The sequence below is a fragment of the Pantherophis guttatus genome, chromosome 10 (genome assembly GCF_059756535.1).
Source record: "Pantherophis guttatus breed Tessera chromosome 10, ASM5975653v1, whole genome shotgun sequence".
Lineage (NCBI taxonomy): Eukaryota > Metazoa > Chordata > Lepidosauria > Squamata > Colubridae > Pantherophis > Pantherophis guttatus.
In genome coordinates this window covers 5,355,627-5,374,249 of record NC_142072.1, presented here as the reverse complement: position 1 = coordinate 5,374,249, position 18,623 = coordinate 5,355,627, and the positions used below count along the sequence as shown (strand labels likewise).

At 48.6% G+C, this 18,623-nt stretch overlaps 1 protein-coding gene across 4 annotated transcripts in view; it reads right to left on the bottom strand.

Moving 5' to 3' along the window:
• CIC (capicua transcriptional repressor) overlaps positions 1-18,623 on the bottom strand; it is a 52,134-nt gene that overhangs the window by 9,634 nt on the left and 23,877 nt on the right. For all 4 annotated transcript variants that reach the window (XM_087876862.1, XM_087876863.1, XM_060693863.2 and 1 more), the window contains exons 3-15: positions 16,350-16,499; positions 15,794-16,013; positions 15,048-15,177; positions 14,632-14,814; positions 13,835-13,973; positions 13,413-13,594; positions 11,935-12,154; positions 8,333-8,433; positions 6,226-7,501; positions 3,750-3,970; positions 2,164-2,333; positions 1,843-2,012; positions 1,406-1,678 (exon numbers count right to left, since the gene is read on the bottom strand). In XM_087876862.1, the coding sequence (XP_087732988.1) occupies positions 1,406-1,678; positions 1,843-2,012; positions 2,164-2,333; positions 3,750-3,970; positions 6,226-7,501; positions 8,333-8,433; positions 11,935-12,154; positions 13,413-13,594; positions 13,835-13,973; positions 14,632-14,814; positions 15,048-15,177; positions 15,794-16,013; positions 16,350-16,499 (3,435 nt within the window). The remainder of the gene's footprint in view (positions 1-1,405; positions 1,679-1,842; positions 2,013-2,163; positions 2,334-3,749; positions 3,971-6,225; positions 7,502-8,332; positions 8,434-11,934; positions 12,155-13,412; positions 13,595-13,834; positions 13,974-14,631; positions 14,815-15,047; positions 15,178-15,793; positions 16,014-16,349; positions 16,500-18,623) is intronic.

Sequence of the window (18,623 nt, the reverse complement as noted above, 5' to 3'; positions counted from 1 at the left end):
AAACAAAATGATGATAAGTCGAGGACTAACCTGTAATGGAGACGCCCGCCTCTCCTTTCCCATTATTCCCCCTCCCATTCATTTTCCCCTTCTCAACTCCACTTGTGGATCTGCGTTCAATCCCATATTAAGAAAATGCAAAGAAAACCCTACTATTGCTGGACTAGGCTAGGTGAAATTAAAATGAGGTCGGATGCTTTACGGTCCAGGTGCGTTGCGGGGAACCTGCTCTCCAAACCAGGCCACCGTAATGATCATCATACGATTCATCTGCTTCGGCATCCCGTATTTGGGCAACGAAGATTTTGGCTAGCCTAGTTTTAGGGTTTGATGTCAGCACGTCAAGATGCATTTATCCCAGTGCTGACATAAGAAGGAGAACGCAGGCGTCTGCAACGGGACAGTTGCCTTTCACCTACTTATTTCCTCTGGAGATAATGTCCCCTAGGAGATGGATGGGAGGGGGGAAATTCTTTGAATTGGAGCAGTAGATTAGGGATGAATGATTGGGAAGATGGCCAATGAATGCAGAGGAGTGGGGGAAGAAAGAGGAGGGGTTTTGGGGCAGCACGTCAGTGCCGGCTGCAACGAGTCAATGTAAAAAGTGCTGCGCTTAATAAAATGAAAGTTTGTTTTATAAGAGACTTTGCTTGCGATGCAATTTATTTGAAGACAGCCTGAAAACCTGACATTTAGCTCAGCATTGAGCACCACTTGGGAAGCCAGCCGAATCACACCTGCTGAACCCGAACCAACATGGCGTCAAGAATATTGACAACAGCTGGGAGAGAATGTCCTTGTTTCTCCTTTCCTTCATGACCACCAAAAGCTCAATGAGGACAGGGGTGGGCTTCAAAAATTTTAGCAAGGGGTTCTCTGTCCGGTTGCTGGGTAGGCGTGGCCATGATAGGCGTGGCCTAGTCAGACTCCTGCACCACGACAGGGTGGGGTGTTTTTGCCCTCCCCGGGCTCCAGAGGCTTTCCTTGAGCCTCCAGGAGGGCAAAAACAGCCTCCCCAGGCTCCAGAGGCCGGAAACGAGCCTGTTTCTGCCTTCCTGTAGGCCCATTTTTCACCTTCCCCGAGCCTCCGGGCGCACCCTGCACTTACCTGCGTCCAAAACAGGCTGCGTGGGGACTCCTGGGAGGGGAGGGGGTGGGTGGGGCCAGCCAGGAGTGGGATTTGGGGGTTCTCCGAACTGCACAGAATCTTAAGAGGTTCTCCTGAACCCCTGCGAACCCCCCAGCAACCCACCCCCTGAATGAGGAACATCCTTTTGAGGGAAAGCTCAGAAGAGGTTCTTTTGAGTCCCTGCCTTCGTTCCCCCTTCCTTTTCTCTCTGGGACACGACTCCCACCGCTACTTTCTTTCCCCTTGAGACTCCGAACCCCGTCGCCCACCCCCTACCTGTGGAAATCAGGCTGTGGTTAGAAGTCCCAGCACTCTGACTGGCGCTGCCTCCCTTGGGCAGGATGGCTGTGGGAGAGGAGACCGTGGTAGTGCCCGTGGCGGCCACCGAATAGACCACGCTGTGACTGGCGGACTGAACAGGACTGGTCCCTGTGGGAGTGGGATAGACGGCAGTGATGACCTGTCCTTGTCCGGCACCGGAAACTGGGAGTTGAGGGCTCTGAAGTGGGGACACCCCCACTTGTCCCGAAGCCAGCACAGGATTCTGACCTGAAGGAAACAGAATGCAGGTTTCAAATCAATATTCTTTGGGGTTGATTTTCTCCATGTTGTGTTCTCAGGCCCAGGGCAGCCAAGCAGTCTGTTAGCTTGGCATTCTGGCTGCTTGCGCCCCCCCCCTCCCCCTGGTCCCACAGCTGCCTCCCTGGCCTTACCCGAGAGCAGTGGCCCAATAGCTGTGAAACCCAGGGCCATGGGAGCAGGCCCCACTGGGGACTGGACGTAGGTGGTGGTAGGAGCAGCTGGAGGGATGCTGGGTTGAGAATGAGAAGTTGAGGTGCCCAGGGAGAGAGCATGTCCAGCTGCCGACTGCACATAGGTGATCCTAGAGGCAGAGAGACAGAGAGAGAGAGAGACAAAGAGACAGAGCAAGAGAGACAGAGAGAGAGACAGAGAGAGAGAGTGTGTTTATTTTATGGCAATTGCTACAGGCACATATGTTCTCCATGCCTCGAAGACTCAGTGCAAAGTCCTACCTGGTTGAGGAGGAGGGCAACAGGACTTTCTGGGCCTGGCTCGGGGAACCAATGACAGCGGTGGCCATGGTGCCTTGGAGCGCAGCAGGGCTAAGTGGGGGCACCAAGGTGGCACTGCTCTGGGAAGAGGACTGAGGCTGGACAACTGGCACTGGAGTGAGCTGGATAATCTGAAAGGGCAGAAAGAAGACTCAATTGGCACAGGCAGCCAAGAGGAGCACCAGTGGAGGCTTAGGCTGGAGGTGAGCCCCAAGAGCAAAAAAAAAAAAAAAAAGAAGAAGAATGGATCAAAACCAGACTCAGCCTCAATGTCATTTACCAAATCTGTACTGTTGCGGTAAAGAAATTTAGCAAGTGATAGTATTCAAATACAATTGGAGACAGATGACTAAGTTCTGCATGAGACACAACATAGGGTTTCAGTCTTTACTACAACTGGGAAGAAGAGAGAGGAAGTACAAGCTGGGCAGGAAATGGTGATCACCAGCAAAGAGAGACTGTGGTTCTCTTTAGCAATAGCAATAGCACTTAAGACTTATATACCGCTTCACAGTGCTTTTACAGCCCTCTCTTAGCGGTTTACAGAGTCAGCCTCTTGCCCCCAACAATCTGGGTCCTCATTTTACCCACCTCGGAAGGATGGAAGGCTGAGTTAACCTGAAGCCTGGTGAGATTCGAACTGGTGGCAGCCGGCAATCAGCAGAAGTAGCCTGCAATACTGCATTCTAACCACTGCGTCACCAAGGCTCACTAGGCTCTTTTAGGCATATGAAGCTCTTTTCAGACCTTCTAATACAGGGGTGTCTAACTCAAGGCCCGGGGGTTGGATTCGGGAGGGGCAGTTTCTAGTGTTTATTTCTGGTTTCTACCAAAAAACATCCACTGAGGAAAATGCACTTGTTTAATAACTGTGATGTTCACTTAGCGACTGTCGCCAAAAAAAAAAATTGTAAATGGGTGCAGTTGTGTGGTGAATCACTTAATGACCATGACCTACGACTCTAATTTTAGGCTCAATTATGATCGTAAATCGAGGACTACCTATATATTTCTGAGGCTGCAGTTCTCTGTGTTTATCATTGATAATTTCTCAGTCCCTGGATGTCGTGCCAAACCCTCACTGCCCCTATGCTTGTCTATCACCCTCATGAACCTGACACTCACCTACTTATTAGCACAGGGAATGTGCTTCAGATTCTACATGTCTAAATTGCAGCACAACGAACAATTTGTGACCGTCCTGCACTTCCTGCCAATCACAAAATCTATACTTTGCAGTATACAAATCTGTTTGTGTTAGAAATTCTATTTATATAAAGCACCATAGAGCAAACACAGAGTACAGTCACCATGTGTTTTACTGCTCAACTGTTTTACTGAACAAGGAAACTCTTCTTAGAACAAAAGAGCTTAGAGTATATATCACAGATCCAAACCTGTAAACATTGCCATCTACTGGCTGAATACTACTGTATTTGTTGTAAAGAAATACATTCCAACACTGAATTCCAACAGTACATCACTCTCCCTTTCTTCCACGCGGTCTCTTCTCCCTCCTTACCTCATCCTGTTCTGCAGATACTGACCTTGCTGGCTGGCTGACTCCCATTTTGCACCGGGACAGTGAAAGGCGGAGTAACCAGAGGCAGCTGGGCGGCTGAGGTGGTCCTTACTGTCACTTGGGAGGCTGCCATAGGCACCAAGACTTTGCCTTGTACTTGTAGCCCTGCGGGAGGCATCACCTGCCCAGTCACGAGGTGGGCTGAATTGCTGGGAGACGGCGCCTGGACAGGGGACACGGACTGAACTGTGGGGAGGAGGGAGAAGGAGAGGGAAGAGGGGAGAAGCGCATTTATTTCACTGGTTTTTGTTTTTTCTTTTAACGCACTCCAATTTGCACTCTGGGCAGGATACCACAGTGTAAAGACGTGAAACAATTTTAACAATAAGACAGTTAAAAACAATACACCACACACACACACACACACAAAACTTACTCCCAAGATGGACACCACAAAGCAAAAGAACTAAAAGATCTGGCTGACCAAAGTTATTTCACAGCCTTCCAAAGTTCAAAGCATTCAAATATTTTGCTTGGAAGTAACTCCGCGAGAAATCTTCGGTGGAGGCTGCCCATCGGGGTCAAAGAAATCTCACTGGACTACATCTGGCTCATCAACCGCCAGTTATGTAATTGCAGCTGAAATTACGATGAGGCTACAGTTGTGCAGGCAGTCCTCAACTTATAATTTCAAGTGAACCCCTTCTAAAAGTACAGGTAGTCCCTGACTTACCACCACAACTGAGCTCAACATTCCTGTGGCTAAGCAAGGCATTTAAGTGAATTCTGCCCCATTTCACAACCTTTCTTGCCACATTTGTTAACTGAATCACTGCAGTTAAGTTAGTAACACAGTTGTTCAAAATGAATTGGGCTTCCCCAATTGACTTTGCCAGAAAGTCGCAAAAGGGGATCGAACACATCACCCCGGGACACTGCAACCGTCGCAAACGTGACTCAGTTTGCCAATGGTCTGAATTCTGATCAAGTGTCCATAGGGATGCTGCAATGCTAGTGTAACAAAGTCATAAGCCAATTTTTTTCAGTGCCGTTGTAACTTCAAACGTTCACTAAACAAACGGTTGTAAGTCCAGGACTACCTGTTATCTCCAGATTTGCTGCTTTATCCATATGAGGGGTACCTCATATGAGCTTACATAACGTGTCCGTGGAATTGAAATTTAGCAGACCTGTATTCACTTTGGAGGTGCCACCTCGACATATAATAGACCGGACCTGCCCAAGTTCTCCGGAGGCTGGGTAGACCAACCTGTTGTGGCCCACCAGGGGAGCTGGCGGCCGACTCAGACAGTGAGGAAATTGGGGAGGAACATGGGCCAGTCCTGGAGTCTGGGAAAGCCTCTGATGAGTGCTCTGAGTCGGAGGCAGAGATGGGGCTAGGGCTGTCCGACAGTTATCAGCTGCCTTCAGAGTTGGATATCAGTGGGGCAGAAGAACAGCTGGAGCCTGTTCCCAATGTGCGCATGCGCAGAGCTGCCAGGAGAAGGGAACAGCTAAGGAACAAGGGTCGACTCAGGAGTAAAGCAACAGGTGGATGGTGACTGGCCCCTCCCATAGGGAATAAAGAGGAGCAAAAGGGTGGGGGGAGTTTGCAGGAGACAATTAATTCAATTCATTAGGGTGAAGATCTGTTCCTGACTTCTTGCCAAGTATTGTCTGTTACAGAATGGCGTTTGGAAGATATTGGCCTGGCAGCTCTCCAAGCCTGATAAAGGACCGTAGTTATGAAATCTCTTGAAAGACTGTTGGCCGGGACTTTGCTGGAAAAGAATTCCCTTTAAACTAAATAAAAGGGGTTTTATCGGGACAAGGAGTCAGTTTCGTGCTTTTGGGAAGCCTAGGTCAGAACACAACCCTTCCTTCGCCTAGTACCTGTTCACTCTCAAGCTCCTTTATCCACTATATCTTATCTTATCATCTGCCAGAGATCAGTAGACCAGTCCTGCCCTAACCTTCCGGAGACCAGGTAGACCGGTCCCTCCATTGGCTGCCAAAGTGGGGGGTCAGCAGCAGTCAAGTTTACATAAAGTTGGAAGTTGCTCTGGCTTTCCTTGCCGTTTTGCCCTTGGTCATTCTGTTTCTCTGTGTAGGTAGGGAAATCTCCCTTGAAATAATAATAATAATAATAATAATAATAATAATAATAATAATAATAATAATAATAATAATAATAATAATAATAATAATAATAATTGTTATTATTATTATTATTATTATTATTATTATTTCAATTTATATCAATTTATATTGGGAAATGATGTCCCAAAAGGATTGTCTAGTCCCTAAGAAAAGTTGCCCAAGCTTCAGTTCCATGAAAAGATCCAGAATACTGAGGGGTATCCAACCTTGGCAATTTTAACACCTGTGGACTTGAACTCCCAGAATTCCCCCCAGCCAGCTATGCTGGGGGAATTCTGGGAATTGAAGTCCACAAGACTTAAAAGTTACAGAGATTGGACAAGCTCTGCTCTAAAGCTTACCTTTGGGTGCCGAGGACATGACTGTCACGCTGTTGCTGTTGCTTCCCGGGGCAGGCTGGATGATGGGGATGCCTTGGGGGGCAGTGATGACTTTTCCGTTGGGGGGAGGCAGAGTGAAGTGAATGCTGGCGGCTGCAGGTGTGCCTGCTGCTGCTGGAATCTTCCCGCCGGCTACCTGTAGCTGCTGAGGCAATGTAGGTAGGATGTACTGAACCTGAGTGATGCTCCCAGCCTTTCCTGCTGTGCCTGAAAAAATACCTTGGGGCTGCAGGATGCTAAGTGGCACCGGCCCATTCTGTCCGGAGGGATTCTGGGTAATGAACTGGACAGAAGGCTGTTGGGCAATGGCGCCAGGTGGCAAAACAGTCACGGGAACGCCAGCTCCTCCGGCACCGCTGGCTTGGCTGTAACCTTGAGTTCCTACCAGGAGATTGGTCACGACACTTCCTTGGGTCGGGGGGCACTTCCCCACGGCAGCCAAGCCTTGGCCAAGAAGCGGTCCAGCTACTAAGTGAGGAGAGGTGGCTTGGATTCCAGCCATGGCAGAGGTCTGTGGAACCTTTTTATCGGCGTAGAGCAAGCCGAGTCGACTGACGGAAATCCCTTCGGGCTTCGCATTGCCATCGGAAGGTGGGGGGCTGACCAATGGCAGTGCGTCCCCCGTTCCACGCAGGAAAGGTTTGCTGGCAATAGGTACAGGAGTGCTGCTAACTGGCTTGACCACGTTGGTGACCACGGTGGATGCAGTCCGGACAAAGCTGGGCGATCCGCTGTAGCCGATCACCCCCATGTTTGGGGTGCTGAGAGATGGGGCTGTCACCAGCACGGTGCCAGTGGACAAGCGGGTCGAATCCGGAAGCACCAGAGTCTGCACCGCCCCGCTGGGCGGAGAGATGACGGAGTGGGCGGGGACAGAGAGGGGAGCCGTCCCGGCCTCAGAAGGCCCCTGGGAACCGCCTGCGCTGTCCGCTCTCTTTCGCCTGTAGGGGGCAGCCGCTGGGTCAAAGCGGGCCTCCAACCGCTTGGTTGGGGTGTTGTGGGGACGGAGAGCTGCATGCGAGTCTTGGGACTTGAAGGTGCTGGGGGACATCTGGAAGGAACTGTAAGGTTTGGATGGGGGCTGCTCCTGGTGACTGTGAGGTGGCGGTAGGGGTGGGGGCGGTGGAGGCGGCTCCAAGTCCAGAGGAGGTGGTGGACGACATGGGGCAAAGGCGGCAGAAGAAGGAGGCAGGGCTGCTGACCGGATCACCGGGGCGAAGAGCTTCCGTCCAAAGTCCTACAAGCAAAGGGGAACGCTCTTAAAAAAACAGCCCCAGGAAAATCCTTCTCATGATGTTCTGCCTAACGAAGACCAGCCTTGAAATGGATCGGGTCCCAGCTTGAGTCTCATCAAGAGACATGGTGGCGCAGTGGTTAGAATGGAGTATTGCAAGCTAATTCTGCTTGACTGCCGGCTACCGGCAGTTCGATTCTGACTGGCTCAAGGTTGACTCAGCCTTCCATCCTTCCAAGGTCGGTAAAATGAGGACCTAGATTGCTGTGGGGGCCATATGCTGACTTGGTAAACTACTTAGAGAGGACTGTAAAGCATTGTGAAGCGGTATGTAAATCTAAGTGCTAGTGCTATCACGATGAATTGAGACAAGATTTTCTCCAGCTTCAATCTATCAGATGCACGAGAACGGCACACGGGTTAATGTAAGGTGAATGTTTCCAAACATGATACATAGGTGCTCACACAGAACTCCCTAGTCAGAATGGCCTTTTCATGCCACTGAGTTGTGACCCCTGCCCCCCATTTCTGTTTTACTATTATTACTACTACTGCTGCAGCTGCTGCTACTACCGTACTACTACTACTACATTCATCTCCCAATGCGCTTCCGGGTTGAAAGCATTAGCCAGCGACATCATCATTGCCCCAGGAACATCCAAGGGGGGCTCCTTTCACGTCCCTGTTATTTTCCCACCAAAGTGGTACCTATTGATCTACTTGCATTTGCATGCTTTCAAACTGCCAGGTGGGGTAGGAACTGGGACAGATTTCTGTACTGATCAGTGCACTTAAAAGCTTTTGTGCTTAACCAGCCTCTTGCTACTCACACACCTTGCTGTCAGATTCATCCCCTAACGATCCTTCGCTATCGCTGTCCGTCACTCGTTCTTTGCACTTCAAGTCGACGTCAGCTGGATTGAACCCGTCTTCAGCTGCAGGAGGAAAGCAATGAGTCAGCAAGATCCTGTCTCCCCATCTCACTTCCCCTATGAAAACTCTCCAGGATGTGAGGCAGAGAGGGTGGCTGCCAGGAGATAGTGTTACTGCAGATCTGCAGATCTGCTGACTGCAAAGGCAAGCTCAACGGAACAGGGATTCGGAAGGGAAGCGTGTGTGTTCAGTGCACATACCATGTTTTCCCGAAAATAAGACCCTGTCTTATATATATTTTTGCCACCAAAAAAGGCACCAGGTCTTATTTTCGGGGGTGGGGGCAAGAATGTCATCCACTGACTTACCTCACTTGTGCACGTCAGCCCCCCCCCCTGCGGCCTCCTTTTCGCTATCAGAGGCTTTCAGGAACTTCTTTGGCCAGCAAGACTTTCCTGAAGGCCTCTGCAGCCGATAACAGAGCTCCAGATCGATCCGGAGATCTGTTATCAGCTACAGAGGCCTTCAGGAACAGTCTTGCCGGCTGCAGAAGAAATGATGAAGTTGAGATGTGCAAGGCCTGGTTGCAACTGTCCGAAGATAAATAGTAGGGCAGCTCCACCACCACCCCATTCTCACCCTAGCTTAATTTTTACCCATGCACCCTGGAGTGGGTGGGGTCTTAATTAGGGCTTATTTTGAGGGTAGGGCTTATATTGGGTGCACGTGTAAAAATCAAGCTAGGACTTGCTTTTGGGGTAGATCGGATTTTCGGGGAAACACGGTATTAGAAATCTGAGAAAAGTTTTTTAAAGAAGGAATTCCAAGTCCAGGATACCCAGCTGAACTGAGTACTCAAAGAACTGAGTAAATGCAGGCAATGAAGGTGACAGTCGGCAAATAACTACGGCACAAAAAACCCACTGTAAAGGCAGAGGGGAAGATGGTAGGCCGAAATGCCTGGTTCCTAACCGGCCACCACCTAGCTCTGAAACAGTGCATTCAGACATCTGTGGAGATTCTCAGTCATCCAGGTCATGGTTGTCCCTAAAGTGTTTATTTCAAAAGACAAACTGGACTTTGTTGTTGTTGTTGTTTTTCCTTCAACGACTAGATGACTGCAAGGAATATACATTTTTCCATTCTCAGCATCTTGGATGAGAAACAAAACATCTTCAAGGAAAACAAGAACAACATCACTGGAGGCTTTTAAGAAGAGACGGGACAGCCACTTGCAGTCTGAAATGGAACAGGGATTCCTGCCTGAGGAGGGGGTGGGACTAGATGGTCCCTTCCCCAAGGTCCCTTCCGATTCTATCACTCCATATTCTAGTCTAAGAAAGTCCAGTTGCCTTTTGAAGGGAAAAAAAAAACACTTTTGGGACAGGACATTCAGACCCATTATTATCAAGATTACTAAGAATACAATCAGATCTTCTTTTAAGCAGGAATTGTGGGTTCTCCCAGTCTTATTGCTTTCACACAACCTGAGCTCTGGTGCACAGCTCATTGTTTTCGGCACCGGCAAGCAAGGATTCTTCAGGATTTCTTGGCATACAGTGACTGAACTTTGGGATTTTCTCCACAAAAAATATTTTCACTGCTGCCGAACCACTTATTTTTTGTTCATAATGAAAATAGGCTCTACCTTATATCCAATTTCTATTTCCTAAAACGGATTCCACCTAAGGGAATCTGGTTATTATATTTTATTCTGGCAGCTGTTAAAAGTATTATTATTATTATTCTCTTCCTTACTAGTGTCTATCTCTTCCCACTTATTACTATAACCATGTTGCTTGTATCTTTCAATTTATATTGGTTTTACTTGCTTCCTAGTACAATTTGATAGCTTATTAGTAACCTTGATTATCACTAAGTGTTGTATCTTTTTATTCTTGATGAATGTAATTTATTCTCCTTATGTACACTGAGAGCTTATGCACGGGAGACAAATTCCTTGTGTGTCCAATCACACTTGGCCAATAAAGAATTCTATTCTGTTCTGTTCTGTTCTGTCTGTCTATTCCTATCCTATTCCTATTCCTATTCCTATTCCTAATTCTATTCTAACATGTTTCCCCAAAAATAAGAACCTGTCTTATATTTTTTTGAACACTGAAATAAATGCTTGGCCTTATTGCCATGTGCTCAAAAGCCCAATTGGGCTTATTATCAGGGGATGTCTTATTTTGAGGGAAACAGGGTAATTCTATTCTAAATCCCAATTTAAAAGGAAAGTGGCTCATGCATTACAGTCCTGGAATTAAGTTTGGGTCAGTATTAACAAGTTAAAAATGTTTCTCAGAGATGATCTTGCTGCTAAAAAAAGAAGCGCCTTTTAATTTCTAGCTATCGTTGGTAAATGTCAAACTATGTAGTCAAGGCAATCCAAGGTGCGCTAACATCTTCTATCCACAAGTATTTATTTCACATCTCTCCCTTATCTCATCCTATGTACGTCTCTACTTGGCAGAGTTAATTTTTTAGCTTCTGGAGAGCAATTTTTTCAGAAATCAGCTATTCATAATATAAAGCAGGCCAATTGATTGGGGCCCTCAGAATCCCTTTAATTGACCACCCCTTTAATTGCCCTCAGAGCCTCATCAGAAAGGGTAAAAAGTAAAGGGGACAGTTAAATCTTTGGATGAAAATAGTCCTTCATTTACGACCGTAATAAATCGCAAATCACGTCGGTTGTTAAGTGGATTCATCACACGATCGACCCAATTTGATGACATTTTTTGCAGTGGTTATTAAATGAATCAACACGGTGGTTAAGTGAATTCATGGTTGCTAAGCAAACCCATCATTCACAATGGCGTTTTGTGGGGGGGTGTTTGCCAAAACCCAGAAATAAGCGCTAATTTCTGGTAAAAATAAAACATTATAAATTGTAGCTACCTAATTCTTTGAATCTGGGTGGTAGCCTTTTTGGGGATCTTTCGTAACTTCAGTTGCTAACTGAGCAGTCATAAGTTGTAGACTACCTGTATTGCGTATGGGGAATTTAAGGGGCATTTAAGAAATATTTAAGGCGTGTTTCTTAAAACGACTGAAAACCTCTCTCAAAATGTTGCTGGCTTCTGTTTGTTTCTGGAAGACTCTCCTTGAGCTGCATGAGAAAACCACCTGACTTCTGATTTAAGGTCAAAAGTCTATGCCAGCGATGGTGAACCTGTGGCACACATGCCAGAAGTGGCACACAGAGCCATTTCTCTGGGCACACCAGCCATCACCCGTTGCTCTTCTGGGTTCCGGCCAGCTGGTCTTTGCGTGTCCGGGAGCAATGGAAACAGGAAGAGCAGTTCCCTGGTGCGCTGGGAAGCTGAGCTTGCATGCCAGCAGAAACTGGAAGACCAGGTGACCGGCGCACATGCGCACACAGGAAACCGGAAGCTCAGCTTCCCAGCGTGCGCATGCACGCCAGGGAGCTGCTCTTCCGGTTTCCAGCGCTCCTGCACACACCCCCCCCCGGCAAGCGCTCCCGTTTCGGCATTCAGTGCCAAAAAGTGGTCTATGCTGTAAAAAGCCCAGGAGCAGTTCGGGTATGGGGTCCTCACCAATGACGTCATCGTCCCCTTCCTCCTCACAGATCACCATGCGCTCCTCGTCGCTGGTCATGTCCTCACTGGTTGTGCGTTGAGAACGAGAGGCACGGGAGGAATGTGGGTGCAGGGAATGACGGGGACCCTCGCCTGGGGTTGCAAAGGGGGACCCTGAGGGGCCCAGCCCCCCATACTGACCCTTCCCGCTGGCATACGGAGACTGTCCCGAGCAAATCTGAAAGACCAAGAGAGTCAGCGGTTAAAAGACATGGAGAGGCAACTTCTAATGGTTGTTGAAGGCAAAATCTTGGGGGGGGGGGTTTGCAGTGGGCACACAGAACACCGATATGCCAAGCTCTGTAAAGGGCTGCTAATTCGTTTCCAGGTACAATTCAAGTTCCTGGTTGTGGCTTAGGAAGGCCTTCATGGCTTGGCACCTGTGAGGCCCTCCGAGACCAGCTGCTCCGACAACTGGCTGAAGGAAACGAAAAAGTGCAGTTGATCAGATGACGTTAACAGAAGTTAGAAGCTCCACCTTTCTTGTGTTGTTTAGCGTACCAACTCTGTGCTGCATTTCTGCCATTTCATATTATGTGTATGAGAATGAGAGAGAGAGAGAGAGAGAGAGAGAGAGAGAGAGAGAGAGAGAGAGAGAGAGAGAGAGAGAGAGAGAGGGATGCAGGAGAGAGGATGCAATCGAAGGACATAATGGGCGACCCGCAGATGGACATAAATCTTAAATTGTGATGGACAACCTGACATTCCAAGATAGCCTGCATCCTTCAAACTCTTTTGCTGAGCCTCCACAAAACCCTCCAATCACATTAGGTTTAATCAATGAGGTTAAAAGAGCCTTGGTGGCGCAGTGGACTAAGTGCTGTTAAAGTAGTACTTAGCTGCCAGCTGCCTGCAATTACTGCAAGTTCAAATCTCACCAGGCTCAAGGTTGACTCAGCCTTCCATCCTTTTGAGGTAGGTAAAATGAGGACCTGGATTGTGGGGGCAATAAGCTGACTTTGTATAAAAAAGAACACCGCTTAGGGGGGGCCGAAAGCCGTACTAAGCAGGTATATACAAAAGTATGAAGGCTATTGCTTAACGCATTGTAAGCCGCCCTTAGTCTCCGGAAAAGGGCGGCATATAAATCAAACTAATAAATAAATAAATAAATAATAAATAAAAGAGAAGAGTAGGCCAGTCTAGAATATCTAGGAAATAAATCTCAACCATATGTGTGTATTGTGTAGCTCCACTTTCTTTATGTCATTGTTCCACCCACTGTAGATCTCACAATTTCCAAAAACTTAAGGACGCTCTGCTCTGGCCACCAAATACTTTTCCAACTGAGACAGAAGTCACAGTATTTGCAAACAGCAACATTACCCTCCATGTTGACCCAAAGCCTCCTGAATTCTAAGGACAAGCACAGCCCAACCATCCCATAATAAGCTTCTTCGATTCCCGTTGCCCTGTGGTTCCTTGTGCTGACTTACCTGGGTAAGCTCTTGCAACACCTGATTATCCCGGTCACTGTCCATGCCATGCACACCGCTGTGGGAAAAGGCCCGTGGACGCTGAGCATCAGAGGCTGAGGGCAGGATTCGCTCCCCATGGCAATGCCCGGATCCCATGACACCTGCTTTGACGTCTGGGCCCAACAGCATTTCAGAAGCAACTGATGAAAGGAAAGAAAGGGAAAAAAAAAAAAGGAAGAGGAAAAAAGTAAGAAAAATCTAGAGGAGCCCCACCAGGGGCAGCTGGTGACATGAAAGGAGCTCACCTCCATGTAAAGCAGACGTCTTCAAACTTGGCAGTTTTAAGACTTGTGGACTTCAACTCCCAGAATTCTGGGAGTTGAAGTCCACAAGTCTTCAAGCTGCCAAGTTTGAAGACCTCTGATGTAAAGTAAAAGTACCTGTCTCTGACATGCTACGTTCACGCATCTCTTTGGGGCAACCGCCTGGCCCGGCAGATTTTATATCCGAACTAGACTTCTTCCGATCTTTGTTACACCACTTCCAGTCGGGGTGTGCTTTAAAATGGGCTTCTTTCACCTTTTGGGGGTGGGTGGGGGGAGAAGATGAGGGAAGAAAACAGTGAGGACTGAGAGGAAGATGGGGGAGAATGAGAGAGACTGCAAGCAGAGAGGATCCAGATGTTGAGGGCTCAGCTGGAACCAGTCATTGCTCCCGCTGCAAAGATTCCACACTGTGGAAGATTCTCAACTGCTGTGAAACCACAGCCCCTGTATATCTGCGTAATTCCCATCAATCTGCACAGCTTCACCGAGTTTGAAGCCAGTTTCCTATCTAAATCTGTCTTAAGACAATGACGGCCTGCTGGCCAGCGTTGGAGATCTTTTCTCTGGCCAATTCTGAGATTTCACTTAAGCTTCGTCTACACTCTCATCGTGGTTGCCACCGGAGATAAAGCTCATCTTTTAAAATTGCACAAAAGCCAGGATTTTCTGGGAACTGAAAAGTTCTGCTGAAATGCCCATATTGGATGATTCATTTCAATCCGAGCTGTCATCATATTTCCTCCCTTACTTGGAAATGGGCTGCAGTCACTTCTCAAGAGGCGGAACACCGGACAACGCTGATCCTGAATTACGCCAGCTGTGCCAGCTGAGCTAATAAGACAGTGGCACGCCTGAGCAGAGCTCGGACCCTTGACCTCACTTTCTGACCAAGGCGCTGTACGAGGCTTTACCTGGAAGGCCAAGTCGTGATACTTCTGCTTCTCCTTGGGCCCCAAAGCGTACCACCACTCGCCCAGGATCTTGCTGACGGTACGGTTGTCTTGGTTGGGGTGCCGTTGGTGCACCAGGGCCCGGTGTCGCTTACTGAATATCATGAAAGCGTTCATGGGCCGCCGAATGTGATCCTTTTCTCTCTACCAAAAAAGAAGAGAAGAGACGGAATGTAAGAGAAAAAGAGCCACAGTTACGTTACCCCAAGGCAGAACAAAATGAATTTGGGTAGAACGTTTTCGCAAGTAAAAGCAACGGGGTGGCCGAAGAGTCTTTTTTTAAAAAATTTTCCCTCCTGGAATAGTTCCTACAAAAGTGGGTTAAGGAGATGGAAAGGAGAAGGGGGGGAGGGGAAAAAAGAAAAAAGCCCCCCCACCTTGTTTGGACTGCGACCATCCTTCTCGGAAGAGGAATCGCGCTCTTTCGGCAGTGCGCTCAGGGATTGGGTGCGCCGCTTGCCTGGCAGTAGTGGGATTGAGATCTCAGAAGATGAAATGGATAGGAACCTAGGTATGAAAACATCAGGTGAAGGCCCAAAGGAAGCATCCCCATTTCTTGCCACCTATCCCAGAGACCTCCCAGCAGTTTCAACACTTCTGGGCACCACACCCCTTCCTTCCTTCCTTCCTTCCCTCCGTCCCTCCTGTCCTTCCTTCCTTCCTTCCTTCCCTTCCCCGCTTCCTTCCTTCCTTCCCTCCATCCCTCCTTCCCTTCTGTCCTTCCTTCCGTCTTCCCTTCCTTCCCACATACGAAAAAGAGGTGGGGAAGGTGTCAATCTCTCTGCCACAACTAGCATCTGGGCTTTTTTTGGCCACACCCTCCATTCACTCCTGCTTCTATTTCCCTGTGAGTTCCTTCCCAAGATGTTCTCTCCTAGGCGTGGCTCAATTTCATTCCCTCAAGGGGTTGCCTCCAGCTGCACGTCCAATTCCCACTATGCTTCAAATCACAACCAGCAACCCTCCCGGAATCCAGCAGCAAAGGATCGCTGTGCAAAACGCGAACTGTGCGAAAGGCTGCCACATCATCAAACAGGAGGAAGCGCCGCTACGAAGGGTATGGTGGGTTGTCCGAGCAGCCTAATGAGAGATATAACCACCCAAAACAGGGGTATATACTCACGCGTCGTCATGGTCGCTCTCCGTCTCGCTGTCTAGGCGCGGGTGTCCTGGGAGGTCATCATCATGCTGAGATGGAACTCCGCTTCCTCCTGGGATCACCGTAGAAGGTTGGGCAACTGGAGTGGGACTGTCGGGGTGCGAGGGGGTTGGCCTCCCTGCACTATCGGCCTCTGAAGACAACCCGGGGAGTTCGTGGGCCACAGCAGCCGATTCGGGAGGTTCTGAAAACATAAACGCCAAGGTTGGAATCAGGGGGCTGTTTCTACAGGGATGAGTTATCACAAAGTTTGCCTTACTTATTTGTGCAAGCAAAGGCATCACTTCACTCCCAGAGTGTCTCTTCAGCAGCAGTTCTCCTACCCAAAGACTTTAGGGCAGGGCTCTCCAAACTTGGCAACTTGTGGACTTCAGCTCCCAGAATTCCTCAGCAGCAATGGCTGGCTGAGGAATTCTGGGAGTTGAAGTCTGCAAGTCTTCCGAGTTGCCAGGTTTGGAGACCCCTGCTTTAGAAGGAAATCGGTGCATACGCTCTCTTTTTTCCCCTTGGCCCACCTTACCTTTGTTCTGATTGGATGTGGACGGATGACTGACGGGCTGCTGGCCTTCACTGGGCTGCACGGAGGAATCTGGCTGGCTTGGCGCCAGGAAGGGCACTAGTGAGTGCCATGGGAACACGGCCACAGATCGAGGCTCCACATTTGTCCACACTGGAAGGAGGTGGGGAGAAAAAAAAAACACACACACACAAAATGTTTCATCAGCCAACTCAGTCCGGTAATTCGAAAAAAAAAGAAAAGAAAAGAATAAAAACAGAGTGAGGTTCAATTGCATGGCAAAGAACAGGAGCCCAGAATTGATGAGAGTTGGGTTACTAGGGAACTCGGACTACGCTGCTTTCCCTTCCCTTTAAAAGTTCCCTCCCTTTCTCTGGCAGAGATGCCTTGTTTTTCCCTCTACAATTTTCGGTCCTGCTAGTCACCGTTTGTGCCATGCCTTATCACTGGTTAGTCACTCGAGTCCCCCCGAGGAAGGGGCCCGGGGGGGGGGAGAGATTTTCTTCTCCGCCTGCCAGGAAGCAACCATGGCTGTCCTCCGCCCTTCCCAGCTGGAAGCCAGGCAAAGGAATTTTACAGCTGCAGGAGGGGAAGGGGAGGGAGAGGCTGAGGGGCCCCGCTTGCTCAGACTCCCACGCTCACTTGGGGCAGCCAAGCCGTTTGGCTTCCACCCAACTAGAAAGCTTGGGAGCATCCTCAAGAGCTCAAGCGGTGCAGGGCACAGATAGCCAAACACAACCCAGGCTGTATACAGGGGTTTCGGGGATTGGGGAGGGGGCTCCTTTTGTGTAGACAGAGGTGGTCAGGTCCTACTTGCAGGCAATTTAGAGCCGAAATGAAGAACTTTGTGGTGCACTTGCAAATTCTCCTGCCCTCCCATCGCTTCCTGCTACCCCCATATCAAGCTGAGCAATACTTCCTTCTTGGGGTCTCCAGGAAAAGGCCAAGACAAAGGGACAAATAAGACAGGCCTGAATACACACACACACACACAAAGTTACAACATCCTCAAAACCACATTTCACAACGAACTCTAATTGCCAATAAGCGACATTCCCTTGTCAATACAGACTTACAATTCATTTAAGTGACCGTTCAAAGTTACAACGGAACTTGTGACCCTTTTTTCACAGTTACGGCCTCTGCTGCATCCCCCCGTGGTCAAGTGATCAAAAACTCAGATGCTTGGCCACTTGGTTCATATCTTATGACCGTTGCTGTGTCCAAAAGGGGTGATGGGATCCCCTTTTGCGACTTTCTGACTGCAAGCAAAGTCAATGGGGAAGCCAGATTCACTCAACCAACGTGTTTCTAAGTTAGCGACGGCAGTGGTTCACTTAGCAACTGTGGCTAGAAAGGTCGTAAAATGGGACAAAACTCACTTAACAAATATCTCATGTTAACAACTGAAACTTTGGGCTCCGTTGTGGTCATTAAGTCGAGGACTACCTGTACTATAACTGTGAAATCATAGCTTAACACAGCAACAGGTGTGAACGGACCAGAGTTTTGCATCCAGCCAACAGACCATGACTGTCATGTTTACCAAAAAAAAAAACCCCCAACTCTTAACCCAACACTGATTGTAGTGTAGCCTGTGCAGATCAGCCATATGGACTTTCAATCATCAAAAGCAATAAGAGCGTTCAGTAGGATGGGCAGGAGCCACAACTGGTATCAATCATCCCACCGCAGGATAACACAGTGTTGCAAGGAACATCCAGAGCTGGATAAAGGAAGATTCAGCAACCCTGAAACAATCACGTTTTAGCTACACTCTAGGGCAGTGTTTCTCAACCTTGGAAGCTTGAAGATGGGTGGACTTCAACTCCCAGAAACCCCCAGCCAGCGCTGCTGGCTGGGGGATTCTGGGAGTTGAAGTCCACCCATCTTCAAGCTACCAAGGTTGAGAAACAGTGCTCTAGGGAGTGAAGGGTGTCCAATTCCCAGAGACTGCCAATCGGACACAAATGACTGAATCAACAACAAGAGTGTTGGAGGGTTAGGGATTACAGGGTTGTAAAAGGGAGCGTTGGAAGGGTTAAAGGCCTCCCCAGCACAAGAACACCTCTGTCCTTAGCATTTCAGTTAACGGGGAAGGTTAGGAAACAAACGCAAACCGGGTTTGCATGCGTAAAGAAGGCCCATGTCTTGGCATCCCCATTCAAAAGATCCCGAAAGAGATAATGGGGCAGATGATTCCTTAATTTGCTGCTGCCAGGGATTGAGATATACTAGTAAGCAGCTTGACGGCTGAAGGGACTTAGATCACCTTTG